Source organism: Lacerta agilis, chromosome 17, assembly GCF_009819535.1.
Source record: "Lacerta agilis isolate rLacAgi1 chromosome 17, rLacAgi1.pri, whole genome shotgun sequence".
Taxonomy (NCBI): Eukaryota; Metazoa; Chordata; class Lepidosauria; order Squamata; family Lacertidae; genus Lacerta; species Lacerta agilis.
Window position 1 is genome coordinate 2,434,282 of NC_046328.1, and position 24,734 is coordinate 2,459,015.

Below are 24,734 nucleotides of genomic sequence, written 5' to 3' on the forward strand. Positions count from 1 at the left end.
CCCATGGCTGAAAACGGTTGCTGACCCTTGGCTTGGGCTATAGACTCCATGAGAGCAGAGCTCAGATGTTGACTTAGCAGCAGCCAGCCCCAGACTGAGCCATAAATAGGGGCCACACATACCTCGCTAGCTCCACTTTTGCCTCTTGATTCAAAAGGGCTAGCCTGCTTGACTCTAGATGGATTGCTCTAGAGCAGGGTTTCCCCAAATGGTTGATATTGACCCCCCTCAGGTTGATGGGACAGTGCAGGGGGTGAAATAAGACCTGATGGGGTCAAAAAGGGCCTGAGGTAGAAAGGCCCATGAGGTATTGTGTGAAAAATCTAATTAGAACGTATGAGCTACAGAAATAAAAGGCATGGACATACACAGAGTGTACTTCCCTTGCTAGGGAGGAAAATCATATTTTTTAAAACTTTTTATGATTTCTGGGCATCAGTGATTAATAAATGTTGATTATATTGCTTGACGTTATTTCAATTATATGCCTAAAAATCTGGACCAGGCTCAATGATAATTTTATAAGCTCATCAAGGGGTCAATGAACAAAGAAGGTTGGGGAACCTTATACTAGACTAGAGCTTCTGAGCTGGAGTCCCCTGAGGTATCGGAGGGAACTGCAATGCCCTTGGGCTAGAGGTGACTGGTTGCATGGATGCTTCATGCAGAAGTGCTTCCAGGCAGTTAAGTGCTTCTTACAGACAGTCAAACTGCCTAGAATTGAACCTGGGGCCTTTTGCAAGCAAATTATGCAAGCAAACTGGAAACTCCCCTCAGTCATTTGGGTATGATTCTTAATCACACCATACTCAACCAGACAAATATCTGCTGAGCTCAGATTCTTTGTATGCTTGTATACTGTACTCTGCTCTTTTCTTTGTTTTTTTTTATTTAAAAAAATAGAGTTTTCACTTTATCTGCGTATAGTTTTTGAAAGCTGCCATGTAAACCAGCGGAAGACAGGGTAAACATTTGAAATACAAAACATTGGGTTTTAGCTTGATGCATTTGCCAAAACAAGGTTGGCTGTTGCTGCTGTAGGGAAAATGTGATTACACGTAATTGTGTTTGCAATTATTTACAAATGCAGTTACCAGGGAAAATGCAATTATATAAGGTTTATGCCACAATAAATCTGTTAAGTATTTAAGGTGCCACAAGATTTCATTGTTTTGCTTTCCCCTGTTTTATTTCTCTGAGCCATTTGTATTTTCCAGATACCTTTATTTTATGATCATTATTAATGTCATTTCTCACCTACTTCTCCTTCCTTCGGAGCTGCTGTGGGTAATATGCTATTTTGTTCCCTGCCTTTTGCTTCAGATCCATCTCCATATGTGATTTGTAATAATACTGTTGAAGCAGCAGCCAAGAGGCTTCTTAAATAACCCAGAGTGACGTGGAAATGACATCTATCTATAAATCAGTCCGAACCGCAAACATCTGAGGAAGATTTGCACTTAATCCAATTTACTTCAATCTTGTGCTTTACTTAAAATGACACAAATGTCAAAATTGGACTTTAACTCTCCTTGTTGGAGCATCTCCTGGTGAGAAAGGAAACATACGGCAGATTCCTATGCACTGCTGACTGTCAGATATTCATGCTTGGGATTTAAGCAGCCTTGCAAATACGTTTGCAAAAGTTACTGCTTGTGCAGACTATTTGTCGGCCTGCAACAGGGGTGGTAAACTGATGGTCTGTGGACTGAGTCCAGCCCCTAAGCGGTTTCTTTGGCCACACTGACTTTGGCAGAATCGAAATCTGCAGCAGGTAATATCATGGTACTTGGCTGGATGGAGAGGTTTAAATCTTTCTGTCTAGCTTACTGCTATATTGGCTGTTCTTATAGATTGGCATATTGTAGGGAAGTTGAAAGGGCACGACTCTACCTTGCACTAGGAACTTTGATTGCATGGCATCTGATGTTACTCCAACCCTTTGTTGGATTCAGATTATTACTTACTTCAAATATTTATAGTGCACACTTCACTCGACGGCCCCAAGGTGAGGAACACCCAAAATGGTAATATAGAACTGAAAATAAAACAAAGCACACTTACATGCTACTTTCTACAGGCAACCCCCCCCATTTACACGCGCTCTATTTGCACATGACCTCGCACATACACGGTGCCAGGAACACAGAAGTGGATCTCAGAAGTGGATAGAACCCCAGAGTGACCTTCTGGATTGCGAGGAGGCCCTTCCCCAGAGCCTGAAGAGGACATCCTCTTCGGGCTCTGGAGAGGGTCTCCTTGTGAGCCAGGAGGACTCTCCAGGATGTTGTCAATATATGCGATTTTGGTTACACACACAGAGGTGTGGAACATAACTCCCACATAAATTGGGAGTTGCCTGTACTCTCCTTGCACTCACAGGGCTTAATAACTTATTTCCTGGTTCAATCAAACCATAGTTGGTCCATAAATCAGGATCAGAAACCAGGGTCAGCCCCTGGTTTGAAGGCAAATTACAGCTTTGGCCAACCCTGTTTGTCACCTATGAGGGAAATGTGAACTATGGTTTGTTGTTTATTTTTGCATAACCTTTATATTAAATTTTCAAATTTTACAAATTCTTTTAAACAACAATCAGAACAAATATCTCATGTCTCAATGATTAGTTCAAACCAGGATGTTATTCCTTAAGCCACTGACATGAATGGAGGAGGGAGTATAGAGATTGTTCTTGATACTCCAGTCCAGATCGTGGAGTGCAGGAGCTAACTGCCCATAGCTAAATTATGTGTCTGAATAAAACCCATATCTGTCCAACACAATGGGTTAGATCAGAAATGGGGAAGCTTTTTCAGCCAAGAGTAGTATTCCCTCATGGGAAACCACCTGGGGACCGCATGCCAGCAGTGTGCATGGCTAGGGGCACAGTGGGCCGAGCACGGATGTGAATCTTTCCATTGTACAACAGGCTGCATCCCATTCCCATCCATACAAAACTCAGGTGTTTCTACAGTAGGAGGGTGGGTGCCATGGGCTGCAGGGCTCCCTGCTGTGGGTGGGCCCAGTGCTGCCTGAAAACATAGTGTGGGGTGCGATGCAGGATGCAGGTGGCACAGGGTCTGCAGGGCGCTCCAGCCTGCCTCCTGGCCGTGGCTGCCCTCCAGTGGGCCCAGCACTGCTGAAAAAAGCAGGTTGGCTTGCGCTGCCAGGAGGGCACCGGGAAGGGACACCCGGGAGGGGCGCGGCTGGTGTGCGCTGGCCTGAGGTTTCCTTCCTGAGTCCCGGGCACCCTCCCAGCTGTGCACCCCTTGATGTTTTTCCGACAGCGCTGGTCTGGCGCACACCAGCCGCTTCCCTTTCAGGAGGGATGCATTTGCTCAGGTGGCGTACCCCGCCCACTTGGATGCCCTGCCCCATGGAGGGGGGCACATGCGTGTTGTCGTCCCCCCCCCCCCATCTCAGGCGCCAGTGGGGGTTGCTACACTGGTGTGTTTCTGGGTGTGATGAGCACCACAACACTGTCGGGATCAAGCTTGGATTGGCAGGCTCAGACAGAGGAAAAGGAAGAAACAGAGGAGGCTGAATTGTGGGAATCTGGGTTAGAGGATGCAAAATCTCCTTTCCACCTTGACCAGCTGATTTGGAGTGGGGGGGGGGCAAGGGTTCTGCACCCTCCTGCATAGTGGAGAGCCTGAGGCTGGCTTTCTTCATCCATGGATGGGAGAGGTTGAACAGAAAAGTGAAGCCTTGTCGTCACCTAGAACCATTGTCAATTCAAGGATGCATTTCAGCCAGACTAAAACACTCAAGCAGTTGTAAGTGATGGGCGTGGCCTGGAAAAAGAGAAAGGAGGTGTGGCCTGGAAGAATCCTAAACTGACCAGATAGAGGGCTACATTTAGCCCTTGGGCTGCATAAGCATGATTGGGTGAGCCACCTTCTCCCTCCCTAGTTGCATCTCAAATAGAATTAAGACCACTTGTGATTTGCTGCTGGATATCTCCATAATGTGCCCCCACCCACTTGACCTATTATGTGTCTGGAATGCAAACAATTTCTAGTAAACCCATAAATTTGTGCAGGGGCCAAGCCCTCTTAGCTTAAATATTTTGTCACCTAATCTCAAATTTTGTACACCTGCCTTCTGCAATCTCTCCCCCATCAACTCTGCCATTGCTCTTAGGCGCTGCTTTTGCTGCCTTGCAGAGTAGCTGCTGATGCAGCCAGAGGAGAGATGAATAGCTGCGTCAGTTTGGGAGGGAAAAAGAAAGCTCATGACACAAAAGAGATGACCTATCTGCTGCTTCTGCTTTCTGCAAGCTGGTGGCTCCTAAAGTCTCCAGTTCTGATGCTCTAAGCAGAGCCACAGTTGCACACAACCAGCAGTGTTTGGGATTGAAGGTGCAAATTTATTTATTTGGTGGGGGACAGTGCCTGGTGGCTAAGAAATAGGGGTGACAGTGGTAGCCAGGAACACAGACTTTGGGAGGAAGGGTTTTTGTTTATTATGTCCAGTTTGTTGGTCTGGTTTCAGCCTTTCCCAAACTGGTACCTTCCAGATGTTGTGGGACCCCAGCTCCCACCACCCTTGGCCACTGGACCTGCCATGTGGCATACTTCCAGAGCAGTTTGGATTCCATGTCTTTTAGATGGACAATGGACCCAGTCACTAGCTAATTGTACCAGCATGTCCTCTTGAGTACTACTCCTGCCCGGGACTTATGGGTGTAGTGATCCTTCACCAGACCTGAATCAAAGTACTGTAAGGTAAAGTACTCTGTGAAGAAGAGAATGGTTCTTCCATGTCCATGTTTTTACAGGGCCCACCCACTCCCTCTGATTGCACATTGTTTTAACTGATTTTACCACTGTACTTGTATATTGTAAGAGCAAGTAAGAAACCCACTTTTAAAAAAATTACTGACTATGTCTGTCTTGCATGCTCTCCTGCCCTTTTTCCTCTAACCCAAAAAAGCAATTTCAAGGTATATGGAAGATTAAAAGTTGGCAACAAAATGTCTTTGGGCAATAAATAAATACACACACAAATATTTTTAAAATCAGTGTATCAGGTTTTGGATTTTAATGTCCTGTTTGCTGCTTGGTTGACCTTTCCTTTTTAAATGAGAAGTGACTTTAACCTAAAATTTACTCAGTAAAAACAAAAAAATAAAATAAAAAATTCCTTCCAGTAGCACCTTAGAGACCAACTCAGTTTGTTCTTGGTATGAGCTTTTGTGTTCAGTCATCTATATGACCCTGTGTTTTGCATGTTGATTTTAAATGGAAGCAGGCTGAGCATCTCCCCTCCCTGTTTTGACTCTCAAGCCTCCCAGATTCAATAACAGCTCTCAGAATCAAGATGTCTTCTCTCTCTCTCCCCTCTTATTTTGCTTGCATCATCGTCAGTAATTGAGGGCTGCTGTGAGTCATGTTGGGAAAGTGTCTTTCTCTCTGTGTGAAGATGAGGGCTCCTCTAATAATAGGAACTAATAAAGATGCTTCTCTTGGACAAGGGCTGACAGTTAAGTGGTGAAGGCATTGAAAAGGGGGAAAGCAGACCTTGCCCAGAGCCATGCACATTTTTGTGGCAGGCAGACAGACTTGGGGGTGGAGTGTGGGATGGTGAGGTGGCAGGGAAGGCAGTGTTAGAAACTGAGATAGGAAAGCTAGGAGTTAAATGGCAACTTAAACCTAGGTTATGGCTGCAACAGCAGAATGTCTAGGCGCACTTTTTATGGCAAGAATACAAAGCTGAAAATGAATGAACTGCAGCTATAATATTATGTTCATTTTCCACATGGTCTAGTCCTTCCCCTGCTCACCCCGCTACTATTCTTAAGATGGCCTTTTCTCCAGTCTTCAGAGAGTAGCTGGAAGTGGGGATGCCGAAAAGGTCCTCCTTTCCTTCCACTTTGCAGTTTTAATCTGAAATCTTTGGCGCTGTACTGCTCCCAGAGCTCAGAAACTACTACTGCCCGTGGACTGTCTCACCAGAGTGGTGCATGCTCTAGTTATCTCCCACTTGGACTACTGCAATGCACTCTACGTGGGGCTACCTTTGAAGGTGACCCGGAAACTACAACTAATCCTGCATGCGGCAGCTAGACTGGTGACTGGGAGTGGCCGCCGGGACCACATAACACCGGTCCTGAGAGATCTGCATTGGCTCCCAGTACGTTTCCGAGCACAATTCAAAGTGTTGGTGCTGACCTTTAAAGCCCTAAACGGCCTCGGTCCTGTATACCTGAAGGAGCTTCTCCACCCCCATCGTTCAGCCCAGACACTGAGATCCAGGGGCAAGGTCCTTCTGGCGGTTCCCTCATTTGAAGAAGTGAGGTTACAGGGAACCAAGCAGAGGGCCTTCTTGGTAGTGGCGCCCGCCCTGTGGAACGCCCTCCCATCAGATGTCAAGGAAATAAGCAGCTATCCTATTTTTAAAAGACATCTGAAGGCAGCCCTGTTTAGGGAAGTTTTTAATATTTAACGCTGTATTGTTTTTAACACTTGATTGGGAGCCGCCCAGAGTGGCTGGGGTATAAATAATAAATTATTATTACTTGTGCTAATGAAATTCCCTGTCACAAAATGCACCTAGAACAATGGGAGTTTTGAACACTGGAAACAGGAAGTAGAAATGATTGAAAAATGTGTGTTGCGGGTGTATATTGGCCCAGTTTGCATGTTACAATAAACCATAGTTGCAGGTGAATGCAGAGATCGCTCCTATTTGACTCCTTCCCTGCTGTGTTTGACTTGAAATGGATTTTGTTAGTTAACTTGAGGCATTTGTGCAAAGGGGGATAGAGATGGGTAAAAGGGGTTATGGTGGTGATGTTGGTTTGCATATTTTATTGTAAGCATTCCTCTCCTGCCTTTCCATTGCAAAAAGAAAGCAGCGCACACTCATTTATGTAGCAGATAACACCACAGACTTGCCTTTTAGCACTTTTGTGATGATTATTGTGAGAATTTTTGTTTTTTGTCCAAGGACCAGCAGCAAGAGTCATAGAGAAACATATTGAAACCAGTATTTGTATAGAATTTTTCTGGGTGTTTAGTTGGAATCTCCTTTCTTGTAACGGGAACCTATTGGTTGGGGTCCTACCTCCAAGTTTGCTCCGTCTTCCAAGAAAGCGTTGGATTAAAAAAAAACTTTGCCATATTGTATTCCTAGGCAATACTCCCAAAAGCAAGGAATGCTGTTCATCTGCAGCATTTAGGATTTGCCTCTAGGTCAATGTTTCTCAAACTTGGGTCTTCAGCTGTTGTTGGACTACAACTCCTATCAGCCCTAGCTAGCAGGACCAGTGGTCAGGGATAATTTTTAAAACTGGTCTAGGCAATTAGCTAGGGAAGCTTCAGAAAAATGATCACGCCGGCTTACGGCTGTGGGCTATTTCAAAAAGTTTTTGGAGGTTTTTGCAAGAATGCCCTGGACCCATTATGGAAATTAGCATTTGCTTTCCCAAACCATTCCAGTGGGTGCAAAACAAAATGGAAAAGGGGTGGTGATTTTGGGAGGAAGAATGTCCTGAATTTAAAACATGTGGGGGCTTTTTCTTTGGTTTGGTTGATGTTCTTCGAAATGGAGGAACACAACAAAAGCTGTGTAGCGATGCAGCAGAGTTGAAAGCAATCAAGGCACGTATTTTGCAGCTTTTTATTCAGGATGTTCAATCATTAAAAATATTGTTTTGTGATCCAAGCAATTATGTTCAACAAAGGAATTTCTAGCAGGCGGCTTCCGTGACATTCCAAAGACATCAGAGATAGTTTCTGCCAGAAATACAATTTCTGTGTGTAAGGAAGGTGATGTGGGGGGAATCAAATGAGCATCACATTTCAGTGAGAGAATACCCCCCACAGGTGCTTAAAATTGAAGGGAAATTAGAAAAGCATCGTTTATCCTAATATGCAAGCACAAGGGACCTGCAAATGGAGGATTATTACAAGCTGTTGGTGAAGTGAAGGTGGATATTGTGTTGTTTAAATATATGTGAAGAATGCAGATCAGCTGGTAAGCATGGATACTTCTCTTCCCTCTATGGCAAACTCATCATGTGCTTACAGTTTATTTTCTCTCCTGTGTTTCTCATATGTGGACACTGGTTTACATTGCAGTTATGTTTGTGTGTTTTGTTTTTTTAAGCTGGCCTTGACCTCCATCTGAAGAAAGCTCTGTTCAGCCATACCAGTTGTGTTCCAGGGAAATAGTTGCGATGACGGACATCCTTCCCTAAATCCAGCTTGTCTGCCATTACTTACTTTCTCATGCAGTGTGATTTTATGAAGGATTAAGGGGCCTTCTTTTGCTGGTCCCTCCCCCTCCCTTTCCCCGTTTGCATGGTGCTTTATGAGAAAGAGAAATAGTTGGACCTGTACTTCTAAATTTGTTTGGAGTGTAGGTAACTCTGGAGGCAGAACTGTCCTACCGTTGGGCAGAATGAGGGAGCTGTCTCAAGTGGCAGGTGCTGGGGGCAGGGGGGTTGTAGCCCATAGTAGTCCTACTCAAAGTAGACCCACTAGATTACTGGGCCTCAGCCATGTCCATTAATTTCAGTGGGGTCTACTCTGAGTAGGGCCAATATTGTCTGCAGCCCAGGATGGCAGCCTGCCACACTTCCCCTCGAGTCCCCCCCAACTGCCCTGCTGTGTACCTCCTAAGCTAGCCTGCTGCCCTCTGGTCAGTGAAGGATGCCATCCCACCACCAGCATGGAAGTAATGTTCAGCTACTAGTCTGTTGAGATTCTGAATACAGAATTTGGACTTGTGGGGAATCTTGTAATTCTTGAGCAGTCAAAGGTATAGAAAACCAGGCTGCTTCATTTATATCCGTCCTGGCCAGTTGCAGAGGCCCTTATTCTGCACCACCATGATAACTTTCTGCTCTGAAGCTTGAAAGCAAGGCATCCTCTGTATCTCACAGTCCCAGCCTCCGCTTTAAGGCCAAGAGTTTCAGTAATGCCAAGTTAAGGGCAGGTTTCTCCCTTGCCACCACAAATCACCATCCCCTCATCCCCAACATGCAGGTGAGTTTTTTCCAGGCTTTACATTTCAGTGGATTCATGTCTCTGGGATGGAAACTTTGGTAATGGCAATTCTGCCTCCAGGATTGGGTTCATATGGGCAATACTTTGCCTGGTTAGTAGTAGTAGTAGTGATGATGATGATGATGATGATGAACCACTTTCCACATACATATCTCTAGGTAATTTGCAAAATGCATTGAAAAAAGATTAAAATGGTTAAAAGACAACACAGAAAGAACACCAGATTAATTTAAAAACAATGTGAAGTGGACACTTGTGGCAGAAACCTGTTCATCCCTCTAGGAAAGCTTGTTGAAACAAAAACAACCTTGGTCATTTCTGGAAAGAGCAGGAATGGTGTGCCACAGAATGGCCAGTGTCCACACTAAAAGCTGTGCTCTGAATTATTGTCGAGAGGGATTCTGATATCTTTGCAAATTGAAAGAAAAGTTCTTCACAGACTGCAGTGACTTATAAGGTATATGAGGGATATTGCGGTCTGTCAGGTAACCTGGTCCTGAGGTGTATAGGGCCTTTTCTGTTAGTACCCACGCTTGAGTATGGCCCAGTGGCAGATTGGCAGCTAGTGCAAATCCCACAGGCAAGACATCCTGTGCTGTCAGTAGTTGGGTCTCCACAAGCTACTTAGGCACCACATTCTGCAGTGTTTGCACCCCCAAGACCAGCATCAAGAGCAGCCCCACATACAGCATGTTGCAGTAATCCAGCCAATGTGTGTAGCCTCTGTTGATTTGGCAGTTGTTTTATCCCTCAACCGACATGCATGTTAGCAGGAATGGAACTGCAGCCCCTCTGGTGTCCGTTTTTGTGGTCAATAGGGGATGCTTTATCAGCACAGACTGATTGGGGTTGGGGGGGGGGAAGAGCATTCTTCCTCTTTCTTAATGCTTCTGTGTGTGCACACATTCCACTTTCAGTTGAAATCGATGTCTGTTTGGCTTGTTGTTTTTCTCATCTTCAACAGAGATCAGGAGAAAGTAAAAAGGAAGCAGCCTTGTTTGTGGTGGGGAGGTCTGCCCCTTGGTTCTGCTGCAAGGTTTGCAAAAAGGAAAGCAAAAAACCTTAAATAAAATTGTGCTCTTGAACAAGGCTGTTTGCTTGAAAAGTGGGCTCAAGTTGTGTGCTTCCGAGAAGATGGGCAGCAGCTTTCCCATCTGCCCTGCAGGCAGCGGTGGGCAATTTATGCTTTGTATAATTAAGAGTTAATGCCAGGAACCAAGCTTAATGCCTCTTTAAACAGCTGGCAGTCAAGGGCGCGCATGGAGACATTCGTTACTTTTAATAGAAAACCTGACAAAGCAAAGCGCCCAACCATCTCCAGGCAAAATAGCTTGTAAGTGTCCATAAAAAGCCAGCAGGTTGTAAAACTCTGCTTTATTTGTGCATATATCAGGGTGGTCTCCACTTTGGTGCAGGGAAGCAAAAGCAGAGTTTGGACGTTTCACATTCCTGTGTCTTTATCTGTTCAGTAACAATGGACTGCAAGAGGGCAACCAAAATCAGGGACTGGGAAGGCATCCCCTATGTGGAAAGGATAAAAGAATTAGTTATTTTCTCTTAACTTTTTTAAATAAAAAAAGAGAGATGACTGACAGTGCAACCCTTTGCCAACCTGGTACTGTCCATATGATTTGGGCTACAACTCTCATCAGTCCCAACCAGCACAGCCGCGTCCCAAACATCTGCATGGCATCAGGCCGGCAGAGACTGCTGTAGATACCCACTTGAGTGTCAGCACTTCTCTGTGAGATGAGTGTGCAAAAGATTGCATCCTAAATTTGGGTGCATGGGTGATACAGATTGATGCAACGGTGCACAGTGTGGAAAAATGGGTGGGAGAAGCGTTTTTGCCTTCTCTCATCCAGGGAAGTGGATTTGGCATTTTTTCCAGGTCAGGCAAAAGGGGGACCCCTCCAACCATATAATCAATTACTGCCCTGCGGTGTCTGGGTTTAAAAGAGGATCATACAAATTTCTGGTGGAGAATCAGTCTGCCATTGGCTTCTAATCAAGATGGCAGCTGAACTTCCTGTTGGCTGGGGGGGGGCAGTAGCTGGGGAGAGAGAGCTTGCTGCCTTCAAGCCTTTCTTCAGGGTGGGCTTATCTGGCAAGGGTGTTCTATGAGTAAAGAATTCATTGCCCGTTTGTTTAAAATTGTAGTAAAGTTTAATAATATATACCTGGTTAGGATAACAGAAGTTGGCAAGCGGCAGAGTGACTACAGAGTGATAAGAAAAGCTAGAAACTGAGGGTGTCTCCAACTCAGTTCTTCTTGGAGTAGACCCGTTGAAGTGGAGGGACCTCACGGTTCATGTTCATAATGGGTCTGCTCTGATAGAACTTAGCTGGATACAGCCTTTTCTTTGGCTTGAATTCTTCACAGGTTTGTTTGGGTCAATTGAAACTAGGAAACTATACCCTTTAGATCAGTGTTTGCATGGTTTGGCCACAGCTTTTTAGCGTTTCAGGCAGGAGTCTTTCTGAACTCTGCCTGCAGATTCTGGGAATTGAAACCTGGACCCAGAGCCGTCTTAAGGGGATCTGCCGCCCTGGCGCGGCTATCCCTCCGGCGCCCCCGCCATGCCGCCTCTCCGCCGCCTCCCTCCCGCGCTTGCCGCCCCTTGGGAGGGGGGTGGGCGAGCGGGGGGTGAGGGGCGTGGCGCTGGAGCGGCGCGGGGCTCTGCGCGCCCTTCCAGCGCTTCCGGGATGGGAGGCGAGGGCGGCCGGCTCGCGCTCCGCGCGCAGCTGGACGGCGCGGCGCTGCTGGGCAGCTCGCGCTGCATTGGGCGGGCGGCCGGCTGCGCGCGGGAGCGCGAGCCGGCCGCCCTCGCCTCCCAGAGCCCCAGCTGGAGTGCTGGAAGGTCGCGCAAAGCCCCGCGCCGCTCCAGCGCTCCAGCTGGGGCTCTGGGAGGCGAGGGCGGGCGGCTTACAGCCCGCCCGCCGGCGCGCGAGTGCCCGCCTGCCCGTGGGGGCGGGGGCGGGTTGGGGAGGAGGAGCCCGGTATGCCGGCGGGCTCGCGGGGGCGCCCCTGGGGCGCCCAGCGCCCTGGCGCACCGCGCCACCGGCTTCTATGGATGAGACGGCTCTGCCTGGACCTTATGCATGCAAAACATGCACTGTGGCCTCTTCCCAAAGTGGTTTTGACTGTGCTCTAACACTTTCTCTCTCTTCTCCTCTTGTTTACCTTGCAGGCACAGCATGAGTCGTCCAACATGTGCGTAATGAGGAGGAAATCTGGGATTCTTTAGTGCTTCGCATCACAGATTCTGGGGATCTCTCTCTATATATATATCTACACAAGAAAAAGTGAGGCCCTTCTGGGCTTCTTCCACAATGTCTGGATCTACCCAACCTGTGGCGCAGACGTGGCGAGGGAGTGAGCCCCGTTATCCTTCTCATGCCATGTCCTACCCGGTAGCAATAAGTCAACAGCATGTGGTGAGTCTCTTCAACTTTATGGTGGTGAGCGGGTTTGGAGCCTGGGTGTGTCTGACAGTGCTGGCTCCAGGTTTCGGAAGGCTCTCAGGAGGTTGCCTTTATAGTGCGTCAGACCATTGCTCCATGTAACTCAGTAACTCATGTAACTGACTGGCAGCGAGACTATCGTATACCAGACAGGAATCTTTCCCAGCTCTGCTGTGTTTTTTTATTATTGTGCTGCGTAAATTATGTTCTTAATGTTGTACACTGTCCTGGGATCTTTGGATAAAGGGTGGTATATACGGTAAGTTGAATAAATCATAATAATGATACCTGGAGATGCTGGGGATTGAACTTGGGACCTTCTACATGCAAAGCAGGTGCTCTACCACAGAGCCACGGCCCATTTCTTGGGCATGACACCCTCCATGCTGCTCCCTTCCTAAGTGTGTATATCTACGGTAGGTCCAGGGGGCTGCTGTCAGTGGGCCTACTTGTTGAGTGTGAGCCCTTCAGTCCATACCCAGGCATGCCAACTTGTGGTGTCAGCTGAGCTTGTAAAGTGGGACCCAGTGACTTTCTTGGGAAGAAAATCCAGTTTAACTGGCTTTTCACAAAGGCTGAGATGACAGTGCTCAGGTGTGGACTTTCGACTCAACATGTGACTGCGTGTGAAAGTTGTCCTGCAGCTGTCCACCATTTTTATATTCCAGTAATCATGTGGGAATGACACTGCATCATCTTATAGATCGGGGATGGAGAACCTCAGGCGCTGGAGCCCTGCTGGCCTCTCCATCTGGCTCCTGAAACACTCGCTAGGGCTTATCCTTTACTGATCCTGCCTTGCATCCTATATGCATCACATCCTGGCTGGAAAGTAGCCCTTGAATGCTAATAATGTCTGAATTTGTGCTTTTCTGCCTAGAGGATTGAGAGAGGTGTCAGCTTGTAGGAACTAGCCTACCGTACAAATGTAAACTTTTCTTTTGTAGTTGCACCCACTTTTGCTTCTGACTCTACCCACCACTCTCCCCTGATATATAGTCATTCCCGCTGGATTTATGGGAAATAAAAACAGTAGGCACCAGCTCCCTGGAAGAATGCACCTGCCACTGATGCTGCTAGCGTCTTCTGTTTTCAACCCTTCCTTTCCTGACCTCTCCAAAAATAGCTGAAATGCCCCTTTATTACCTGCGGTCAGAGAAGTGGGGACACCAGAGAGTATTTTTTCTGGCCAACCCTGAACTCCTATTAAAACCAGCAAGCTTACTTCCGGCTGGCGACGCCATAGCGGGTGGTCGGGGCTGCTTCGGCTGCGAGGCGCCCGATCCATCCCGGGGGTTAGGAGCCGCGCAACCGCAAAGCGGGGCTCCGGTTGGGGTGCGGGAAGAGCGTCCCGCACCCTGGGCTCCCCGGCTGCGCCCACGGAGGCTCCGAACCCTTCCCTTGCCCCCCCTGTAAAGGGGGAGTGGGGGTGAAGGGACAACGGAGCCGGGCTTACGGGGATATGCCCCAACCGGGATGCAAATGCGGCGACAAAGCCCGCGGTGAGCGTCTTAGTTCTACCTTTGAAGAATGGAGCCAAAGGAACCCGGTGGTCGTGAGTAACTAATTTGACCAGAAATCGAGTTTTTGGAACGATCCGGGGGGAAGGAGAAAGGCAGCCTGCCTTCTTCCCTTCGAGTTAAAAAAGCTAACCAATTTGAGCAACTGCTGCTACAGGATTGCTACAATGTGCTTAAAATTGATACATGAGACTGGCAAACTTTTTTCTTGGGAAGTAAATTAGCGGAAAATATCTCCATTTAAAGTTGCGGTATCTGCGCTCCAGTTTAGGAAAATGGCGATGAACAGAGAGGCAGGAGTAGAAATTTGATACCCACTTCCTCCCCCTCTACCAGTATGCTGGGCTTCGTCCTTGAACTGGTACTGAACTCTGGACTAACGGACGAACAGAGGCTCACTGCTTTGAAGGTGGAACTGCTGTACAGGAAAGTCAAAGTCTTGTGTGGGGGTCTGAAAGAGAACCAATTGCCCACAGAGGAGGCTATTAAAACTTTTAACACTTTGGAAGAAAGTCTTGCCAAAGAGCTGAGAGGATGTCTGGGAAGATGGAGAGAAATGAGTGAGCTACTTCGGAGAAGAAACTCGCCTTTTGGGGGTGGCAGTCCCAAGGCGACGGTAAGATTTGTTATATCCAGTCCCCGAGGTGTGAGCTCGGGGGCCAGGGACAGAGAATTATGGTTTTTACAAGAAGAAAAGGAATGCTACAAAGAACCGGAGAAGCTGAGAGACGACGAGATGGACATCCTGGAGCTCGTGGCAAGGAGAGTTTTGGACTGTGCCTGGATCTGTGGACGCTTGGAGAGGGAAGACACAGGGAAATTCAGTGTTGATGCCACCAGGAGAAGAGTAATGGACAGAGGGGGTGTGGGGTGAAACACTAAGTAAAATTTGAAGTAGCCTGTCATGGAACTTTGAAATCGGAGGGTGAATACTGTCAACAATCTTTCTGTTTTATTTTTTGTTTGAATATGAAAGGAGATATTTTGAGTTATTATGTTATTAGCAGCAGTTTAAAGGATAGAAGAGATAGATATGATATAAATGATTGGTGAAGATTTCAATGGAAGAAGAATTATGATGAGATATTATTACGATGATGCATTGTTAGTTAAATGTTGAATATATAATTGGGTGTAACTATATAATTGAATTTGAATTTCAGGAGAAATGGTTATAAAATAGATTAAGGATATGAACTCGAAGGAGAAAGGGCAGGGGAAGTCAATGGTCAAGATATGGAAATAGAAATTTTCTTTTTAAAGAAAAGATGCAACAAGAAAACTTGACACTGTTTGTATTTGTTTTATCAATGTATTTGTTTTGTATTTGTTTAATTGTAGGTGTGGGTGTGGGTATATGTTGTTATAAGAAAAAGGTCAATAAATTCTTATAAAAAAATAAAAATAAAACCAGCAAGCTTAAACTGTTTGCAACCAAACTTGTTCCACTGGTTGTGATTTGCTTTACCTGGATCAACACCATTTTGTTTTCTCCAAGAAAATCCAATCTGCAGATTAACTTAATGTCTTCAAAGTAATCCTTCCTCAGCCAGCGCAGATCAGCCTTTAGCTTCCATCTGAACAAGGGAGAACCAGTCCAGAATGACTGTGCCTGCTAGGAGGTGGCTGGATAAGAGGCTCACTCCAACCTTCTGGCAGTAGCTTTTGGATTGGCAAAGATGGTTGCTGCAGATTAAACTCAGGTCTGCAGGTGTGTTGTGTTTTTAAATAGCACATCTATCACAATTTTGCAGTAGCAGATCAGAAATTCATAAAAAAAGGAGAAGCTGGATCCTGTGATTTACATAAAGCACACAAGTTGGGAAGATCCTCCCCTTGTTGCTTGAGAGGTTTTATTGCCCTTTCAAACATGTCTTCTCCATCACGAGGTCTAGAAACATATATTTTTACTTGTTTTTGTTTTTATAAAGTCTGAATTCTATGCTCAATGCCACCTTGGGCCGCATCTCCTTCTCTTCTCTGAATGTGTGACATAGTTCTGACCCCAGCCACGACTCTAGCGAATGTTTCTAAACACTTTTTGATATTGACTTGGCACCATTATTTTGCCCGCTCCCAGCAAACATAGTAATTTGTGTTCATTTTTGAGCTCACAGTTGGGCTAAAACAACAACACCACCGAAAAGAGAGTTTGTTGGGCGAAGAGCAAAAATGTGGTTGAACTGGAAAACATTTTCCTCTGCCCTTTTCTAGTTCAGCCTTCTCTTCTCTTTTCTTCTCTTCTCTTCTCTTCTCTTCTATCACCTGCTGAATCATGGGGCTGTTCCTTACATGCAAACTTATCACTTCATGCCAATCTTGACATCTCATCCGTTTTCTGAGTGTGTGATTTCTTAGGGCAGAGGAAAAGATGCTGGGAGGCATGGCATTGAGGGTCTGCTGAGGTGCCAGTCCTTAGGAAACTTCTGTACCAGGGTTAGGGAACCTCTTTCATCCCAAGGGCCACCTTCCCTTCTGGGCAGCTTTCTGGGGGCCGCATGTCAGTGGTGGGTGGGGCCAGAGGCAAAAGTGGTCAGACGAAGGAATGTTTATTTTATTTTTACCTAGTTTCTGCACACAAGGGAGGAAAAGGTGGCCACTCTCACCACTCTTGAGCCAAGTGCCATAGGCCCTGTGGCACCAGGGTGAGCATGGCAGGATCAGAGGATGAGGACCCCGAGGTTGCGGGTGGGAAAAATTCAGGTCACTGGATGCCTCTGTAAGGGAAGGGGGTAACACCAGCAACATTTTCTTGTTGGTGGTGTTATAAACAGTTGGGAGCCAGAAACTCTTTCCAATCTACTGTTGTTTGTTTATTATTTATGACCCTCCAAGCTGTTGGGTTAGACTATAGGAAGAGGTGGGGCATGGACTCTAGGTTTGTGGATTTTAGTGAAGGACCCCCTACAACCCCCCCCCCCCACTCCAAGTACTGTTCACATTTGTTCTTTGTAGTGGCAGTAACCTTGGAAATCAGCATGCCCCATAAGCAGGAGCTGTGTCTTGATTTAGCCGCTACCTGAAAGAGATTAACACCCCCCCCCTCCCAGCAACCAGCAGCTTTGCAGATTGATGACAAGGACAAGGTCACTGGAACAATGAAGATGCTGTTGTCTCTCAAGCCTGTTGTTGTTGCATCCATGCAGATAAGAGCCAAATGAGTAATTCAACCTGGTTTACACTGCTGACCCTTATCTGAAACAACATATTTGATTACAAAGGAGTGCCAGATCCCTTATTTTGTCTTGAATCTGCAACTCTTGTTTGAAAAAGCTGGGGCAGGCAGCTGTGAGTTAGGGCAACCTGCTTGATCAACAGCATCCTTTTTATCTTCTTAGAGAAATTTAAATGCAGAGAATTCTGTTTTTTGGTAGGGTTCCTGTAGCTATTAACTGCATAAGACAGGGCTAAGGAACCCTTTCCAGAACAATAACACGTTTTGGCCATATGCTGGTGATGGGTGGGGCCAGAAGAAAAAGAAGGTGCAACAACAGATGCACAATTTACATTTATACTGTAGCCCAGTTTCTGCACATTTTCACACAACCCTCTCTAATGACATAAAACAGCCTGCTGGATCAGTCCAGTGGCCCATCTATCTAGTCCAGCATTCTGTTCTCATCGAGGCCAACCAGGTGTCTGCGGAAAACCAGGAAGCAGGATATTGTTATATATAATAACAATATAGGGGCTCCTGTTAATGCTTTGTTTGGTGGTCTGAATTCTTATAACACATGAGCACAAGAACACTCTTCCCCGCTTGTAGTTTCCTGGTATTCATAAACATTGCTGCCTCCAACAGAGCACGGCCGTCATGGTTAGTAGCCATTGATAGCTCTCTCTCCACGAATTTGTCTAATTCTCTTCTAAAGCCTTTGAAGTTGGTGACCATGATTGCCTCCTGGGAGTGAATTCCAGAGTTTGTTGCACGAAGAACTATTGTATTTCTCAATCCCTAATCCAGGCAGGCAAGAGTTCAAGGACACATTTCAGCCAGGCAAAAACATTACCGGTGGCAATCATTTTTGGAATGCTGGTGAGATGGAGCCTGTCGTAGCTGCTTGATAACAAGCACTGAGCAATATTTAATAACATTATTATTAATAGATCAGTAAACGGACATGGATAGTTATCCTTACAAGTTGTGGCTCTTTCTTGGAACTTGCTTTCTGCAAAGGCCGAGCAAAACCCTCGAATGCTTTTGGAAGCAATGTGGGAGTTTTAGTTGGACCAGCTAGCTTATGGTGATGGTCTGGGTTGGGGCTCTGGAGTGCAGCCAGCCAGCCAGCCAAGCTGGCAAGCAGGGTCAAAGATTCTAGAAGCTCAACTTGCTCAGAGTAACGAATTGCATGGACTGAGAAACTGGGCCAGAATCAGACGATTTATAATACAGGTGGGACTCCATTGGCTCATTTGATCCCCACTGAAAGTGGTAGCTCTAGTACTGCCATCTGAACAAAGAGTCGGCAAGCTGCTCGCCTTTCTGGCAAGCCACCATGGCAGTGCAGAGACAAGAGGTGTCGTGTTCCCACCACTAGATTTTCTAGTTCCTTAGGAACATAGTTTGCTGCCTTATTACACGTCAGACCATTGCTCCATCTTGCTCAGCTTTTGCCTGCAGTGACTGGCAGTGGCTCTCTCAGCCAGGGGTATCTCCCAGCCCTACTCAGAGATGCCAAGGTTTGAACATGGGACCTTCTGCATGTAAAACAGACCCTCTTGGCACTGAGCTATAGCCCTTCCCCTTGCTGCCTTAATAGGGAACATCTGTTTGCCAAGGATGGAGGATTTCTCATAAGTGGACCTAAATATGTCTCCACTGTTTTTCCTTGTGATGATACTATAGTCTTTGGCTCTTTGTAGCATTCAGGTACGTGCTGGTGTGCTGCAGCTCCATTTACTCTGTGCTGCTATAAATGATTCACAGAGAGCAATGTTGGCTTTGTACCTATTTGTTTGAGGCGGATCCTATTGCTCGGCTGCTACAGTACTGAACTTTTCCATTGCAAATGGCTTTCCCACTGATTAGGAAGAAGCAGGGAAATTGAACAGCTGCAGATGATCTTATTTGGCAAACACATTTACTGCTGTACTTTCAGTGCTTCCCTCAGGGGGAGAAGACTAGAATTCAGTGGTCTGGGGCATCCTTTTGCATGCTGAAGGTCTTATAGTTTAGTCCCGGGCCTCTCCAGTTGAAGAAAAGTCAAGAACCAGGTAACAGGTAATGGGAAAGACACCCCCCCCCAATGCTGTCACAATTTGCAAATTACAAATTAAGGAAGGTGGATTTATTTATTATTTATTACTTGTTTATTGACAAGTATCAGGCATTGGAGACCTGCTGATGGTCTTAATCTCCAAAATTGTGCAACCTTAGAATATACATATGTAATGCCTTTGATTGGGTGGACAGTATTTTGTTGTCATTCAGTCGTGTCTGACTCTTTGTGACCCCATGGACCAGAGCACGCCAGGCACACCTATCTTTCACTGCCTCCCGCAATTTGGCCAAACTCATGCCAGTCGCTTCGAGAACACTGTCCAACTATCTCATCTTCTGTCGTCCCCTTCTCCTTGTGCCCTCCATCTTTCCCAACGCCAGGGTCTTTTCTAGGGAGTCGTCTCTTCTCATGAGGTGGCCAAAGTACTGGAGCCTCAACTTCAGGATCTGTCCTTCCAGTGAGCACTCAGGGCTGATTTCTTTAAGGATGGATAAGTTGGATCTTTTTGCAGTCCATGGGGCTCTCAAGAGTCTCCTCCAGCACCATAATTCAAAAGCATCAATTCTTCGGCGATCAGTCTTCTTTATGGTCCAGCTCTCACTTCCATACATCACTACTGGGAAAACCATAGCTTTAACTATATGTACCTTTGTCGGCAAGGTGATGTCTCTGCTTTTTAAGATGCTGTCTAGGTTTGTCACTGCTTTTCTCCTTAGAAGCAGGCGTCTTTTAATTTCATGACTGCTGTCACCATCTGCAGTGATCATGGAGCCCAAGAAAGTAAAATCTCTCACTGCCTCCATTTCCACCTGGAGAAAGAACTGGCAAGCCACTCCAGTATCCCTGCCAAGAAAACTCCATGGACAAAGACAACAGGCATAAAAAAATTATATCATACCATATAATAAAAACAAAACAAAGCAAACTAAACAACAAAAATAACTAATAATAAATAACAACGTAACCAAATACACCAAATAAATAATAAATAAAATATAACAAAACAAATCTCACATATTTATTCATTCTAACAGAAATAAATCAAAACTCATTAATCCAACAAAATAAATCATAATACTTGCATTCAACACTCAATCTTAGCAACTTGTTAGACTTCCACTTGCCATCCTCTCAGGTTATTTGACTAAATCATTCGCTACTGCTTCCTTTTAACAGTAGACCACATACCTTACAAATTAAATAACCTCTTATCCTTTCCCCCCCTTAACGATACGGAGGGTTAGAAATGGATCCAAGTTTTTATGGTAGGGCATTGTTTTTCATGTATTCCCCAAATTTCTCCCAACTTTAATATTTTTTTTTATGACTTCCTCCTTTTACTAATTCTGTTAGCTTAGCCAAATCCAGATAACTATATAATTTCTCTTGCCATTCTTGGATATTTGGTACTTCTTGTCTCTTCCAGTATGTTGCAATTAATATCCTTGCTGCCGCTGCCGCATAGAGAAATAATTTCTCATCTTCTTTTTTAATTCCTTCATCTAATATAACTAATAAGAAAGCTTCTGGATTTTTTTAAAATATTATATTTCAATATTTGCTTAATTTCTTCAAAAATTTGAATCCAATCCCCCCCCCCCCACAATGCCACCACATATGTATAAATGTCCCTGTTTCTTTACCACATCTCCAACAAAGATTATCTTTCGTTTTGTGCAATTTAACCAGGGTAATATACCATTTATAAAACATTTTAATCATATTTTCCCTAATCCCCCCCAGGCTGTAAATTTCCACCATTCTTTCCATAATTTTTCCAATTTGGAACCAATCAGTTGTTCCATATTCAGTTCTAACTGTAGCTTCTTGTCCCACATAGAGATTTCTCAGGAGACAAATGAGGTGATCTCGCACTCCCATTTCTTTAAGAACTTGCAATAGTTTGCTCTGGTCGACACAGTCAAATGCTTTTGCGTAGTCAATGAAGCAGAAGTAGATGTTTTTCTTGAACTCTCTAGCTTTCTGGACAGTATTAGGATCAAAATATTTGAAAGTTCCAACAACTCTTGGAACAATTAAGTCAGTTAGAAAGATATGGAATATATTGGCTAAGAATAATAAATTTGATCCATTTTCACATGCTAAAACTTATTCTGTGGGGAAATCCTACTACAATAATTGGAAAAAGATAGTAATATGGAAAAACTGAACAGTAACATGTGTATTGACATAGGACCAACTGATAGATGAGGAAGACAAATTTTATACATACAATGCTCTAGGGCAGAGCTTTCCAGACTTTTCGTGTTGGTGACACACCTTGTAGACATGCATCACGGTGGATTTGAGTTAAATCACGATTTAAATAATAGTCCCTGGTTGAGCGCAAGGTGGTGGAAGGGAGCCCATGCCCCATCTGACTAGCAGCTCCTCCTCCAGTGGAGGGAACAGCGGCGTCTCAAGTGGGGAAGGGCAGGGAACCATGGGCCATGAGCGTAGGGGCTCTGGGGATGTTGTAGAGACCCTGCGCTCCCCCTGCCCAGCACAGAGGGGTGAAACACAAGCAGGGGAGGCGGAGACTGGGGGTGCCGAAATTCTTATGTTGGGGTTGCAACCGGAAGGCCCCCCCCCCCCGGATTCTGTGAGCGACTGATACAGACATGGAATTGTAGCTCTGCACTATACATAGCATGCACAATAAACCTGTAAAAAGACAGGCTGGACTCTTGCCTCGTTACCCGCGAGCAACCACCACACAGATCATACAAAATCACTAGTCAGTAAGACTTTATTTAAATCATTTTTAAATAGAAACACTCATTCTTGCTGGTATAATTTTAATATTTACAACCAGATGAAGGTTTCATTTTTGGAATAATAAAATTTCAGAATAGTTTTTACAGTTATATCAAAAATTACTGATTTGATTATACTATTAGAAATACATAGACCGATAATTATGAAATTATTGTGAGGTTTAATAAGTTAACTGTTTATATTTGGACAACTTTTCTGCTGTACTTTATTGGAAGGAGAAAAATAATCATTTCCTTAATAACAATTTAAACAATTTATTTAACTAAAACAATAACATTATAGCATCTGTATCCATGTTCTTTAACTGATGTGGTTAAACAATTAAAAAAACTACCTAGACTGAGTTTTAGCACACATGAAAAACTTAAACAAATCCTTATTTCCTGCTGAATAGTCTTTGGACTATAATGTAGAAAACTATCTTTAGAAAGATTTTTTCATCCAAAAACATTTTATTTTAAGAATCCGATTTAATTTTTTTTAAAAAAATCTGATTTAAATAAAATCCAATTTAAATAAAAAAATCTGATTTAAATAAAATCCAATTTAAATTTAAAAAATACGGTTTAAATTATTTTTTTAAAAAGAAATCATTGATTTTTATCCACCCTGAGCATCATTTCACCACACAGTATTTCAGTTTTACTAACAAGCCAGAGGTTAAACTAACCCCTTTCCAGCCCCTGGAGGAGCACTGGGAGTGTTTGTGTGACAGACCTACTCACTGCAGCCAACACACTAAGGTGTTGCGACACACAGTTTGGAAAGCTCTGCTCTAAGGGGAAACTGCCACTTGTCAACGGTGGCCCAGTGGTAATACCTGCAGCTACATATTTTAGTAACTTTGCTGTGTCGGGTGGCCTTTGCAATTGGCTAAATCATTTGAAACTAAAAAGCCAGTGATTACTTTTTATAGATTTTTATTATCAACAAATAAGTTTGATATGCAGGGTTTACGAAATGATTGGAATAAATATTACCTAGACAGTGGGAAAATGCCGTGGCTTTGGTATGATGTATCAGTGGATCTTAAGCCAAGACTTTTACAATGCAAAATACTATTTAGAACCTATTGAACCCCCTTAAGTTTGTATAAGAAAGGGCTATGTAATGTAGCTCCTTGCTGGAGATGTAATATGGACATGCTTCTTTGAAACATATGCCTTTAGACCACAGCAGCACCCATGTCGCCTTTGTCTGGCATCATCACTCCAGAACGATCTTCTCTCATCAACTCTACAGTGGTACCTTGGGTTATAAACACTTCGGGTTACAAACTCCGATTGAGAACTTTGCCCCAGGATAAGAACAGAAATCATGTGCCAGTGGCGCGACAGCAGCAGGAGGCCCCATTAGCGAAAGCGCGCCTCAGGTTAAGAAGAGTTTCGGGTTAAGAACGGACCTACGGAACAAATTAAGTTTGTAACCCAAAGTACCACTGTATATTTTTTTGATCTGGAGATGCTGGGGTTTGAACCAGGGACCTCCTGTGTTTACTGCATGGGAGGCCACCATTTAGCCATGGTTCTCCTGCCTCCTAACTCACAGGTTGTTCTCTCTAGGTTGACACACAGGCTTTTATTCTGGACCAAACGGTGAACATTATTACATGCCTGAGAGCTAGAAAAATACTAAAATAGGTGCTATCCCACTTTTCTTTCCTGTCCTCCCCTCTCCCATTCTCTTTTGTCCAGAAAAGGCAATTTAATTATTGTATTCAAATGAGTCCAGCCCACCTGAAATTGTTTAGGGCAGAAGGATTTCCCAGAAATCTCTCTTTGGATGTGGCAAAGAAAGGAAGAGAACCCCTTCTTTTTTAAAAAATGCTGAAAATATCAATTTTAAAAACTGAGTAAAAATGATTCTAGATTCAAGTAGGTAGCCGTGTTGGTCTGTCACAGTCATATGTGAAGAAGTGTGCAGGCACACAAAAGCTTACCGTACCCAGAACAAACTTAGTTGGTCTCTAAAGTGCTACTGGACAATTTTTTAATTTATTTTGAAAGAGTAAATATGAATGTTAAAAAATGAAAAACAGGTACAAGCCTTGGTGATTTTGTGCCTCTGGCTTGCTCCCAGAAATGTCTCCCGCACCAGGAAAGTAAAAATTGGCCTGACCCTCATTAGTGATGGATGTAAGGTTCAGAAGGATTCCAGATGTGTGTTCTCGGTGTAACTGTGTGGATTCCTTTTTTAATAATTCTTGTTTCTTTAATGATACACTTATTCCTTTGTCAAGCTGGAGCCCTCCAGATGTTTTGGGCTAAATAAGTAGTAGTAACAACAACAACAACAACAACAACAACAACAACAACAACAACAAATGCTATCAGAATTTTCTTTAGATCTAAATGTGTCTTACAGACATGTTTACACTATTGTGTGTTTTGTGTAGCCTATTATGACAGAGTTTCAGGTGCTAATCTGTTGAATTACAATATGTGTGGAGATTACCGTGCATATGTCAAAGATGTGGTTGTCATGGAAGGAGAAGAGCAGTGTGTGTAATGAGCTGTGGAAGCATAGTTTTGTTTATACGGTACTCCAGATGCCTTTGGAGCCTCTGTTGACCATCCTTGACCTGCACATGAAAGTTCAATGATCAGTCATTGGTCACTTCTCCTCTCCACCCTGTAATCTTGCACATTCCTCTGTCAGTCACATGCAATGAGTTTTACACCCACCCACACCCAGGTTTTGTTTTTTGTGAACGGAAGAAGAGGCCTGCAGGGGCA

The 24,734-nt window shown here is 44.6% G+C and overlaps 1 protein-coding gene across 1 annotated transcript in view; it reads left to right on the top strand.

Annotated features, from left to right (window-relative positions):
* The window catches only part of NCOR2 (nuclear receptor corepressor 2), a 355,588-nt gene that overhangs the window by 78,353 nt on the left and 252,501 nt on the right, over positions 1-24,734 (top strand). The window contains 1 exon segment of the mRNA XM_033174224.1: positions 12,206-12,452. Coding sequence (XP_033030115.1) covers positions 12,348-12,452 — 105 coding nt within the window. The 5' untranslated portion in view covers positions 12,206-12,347.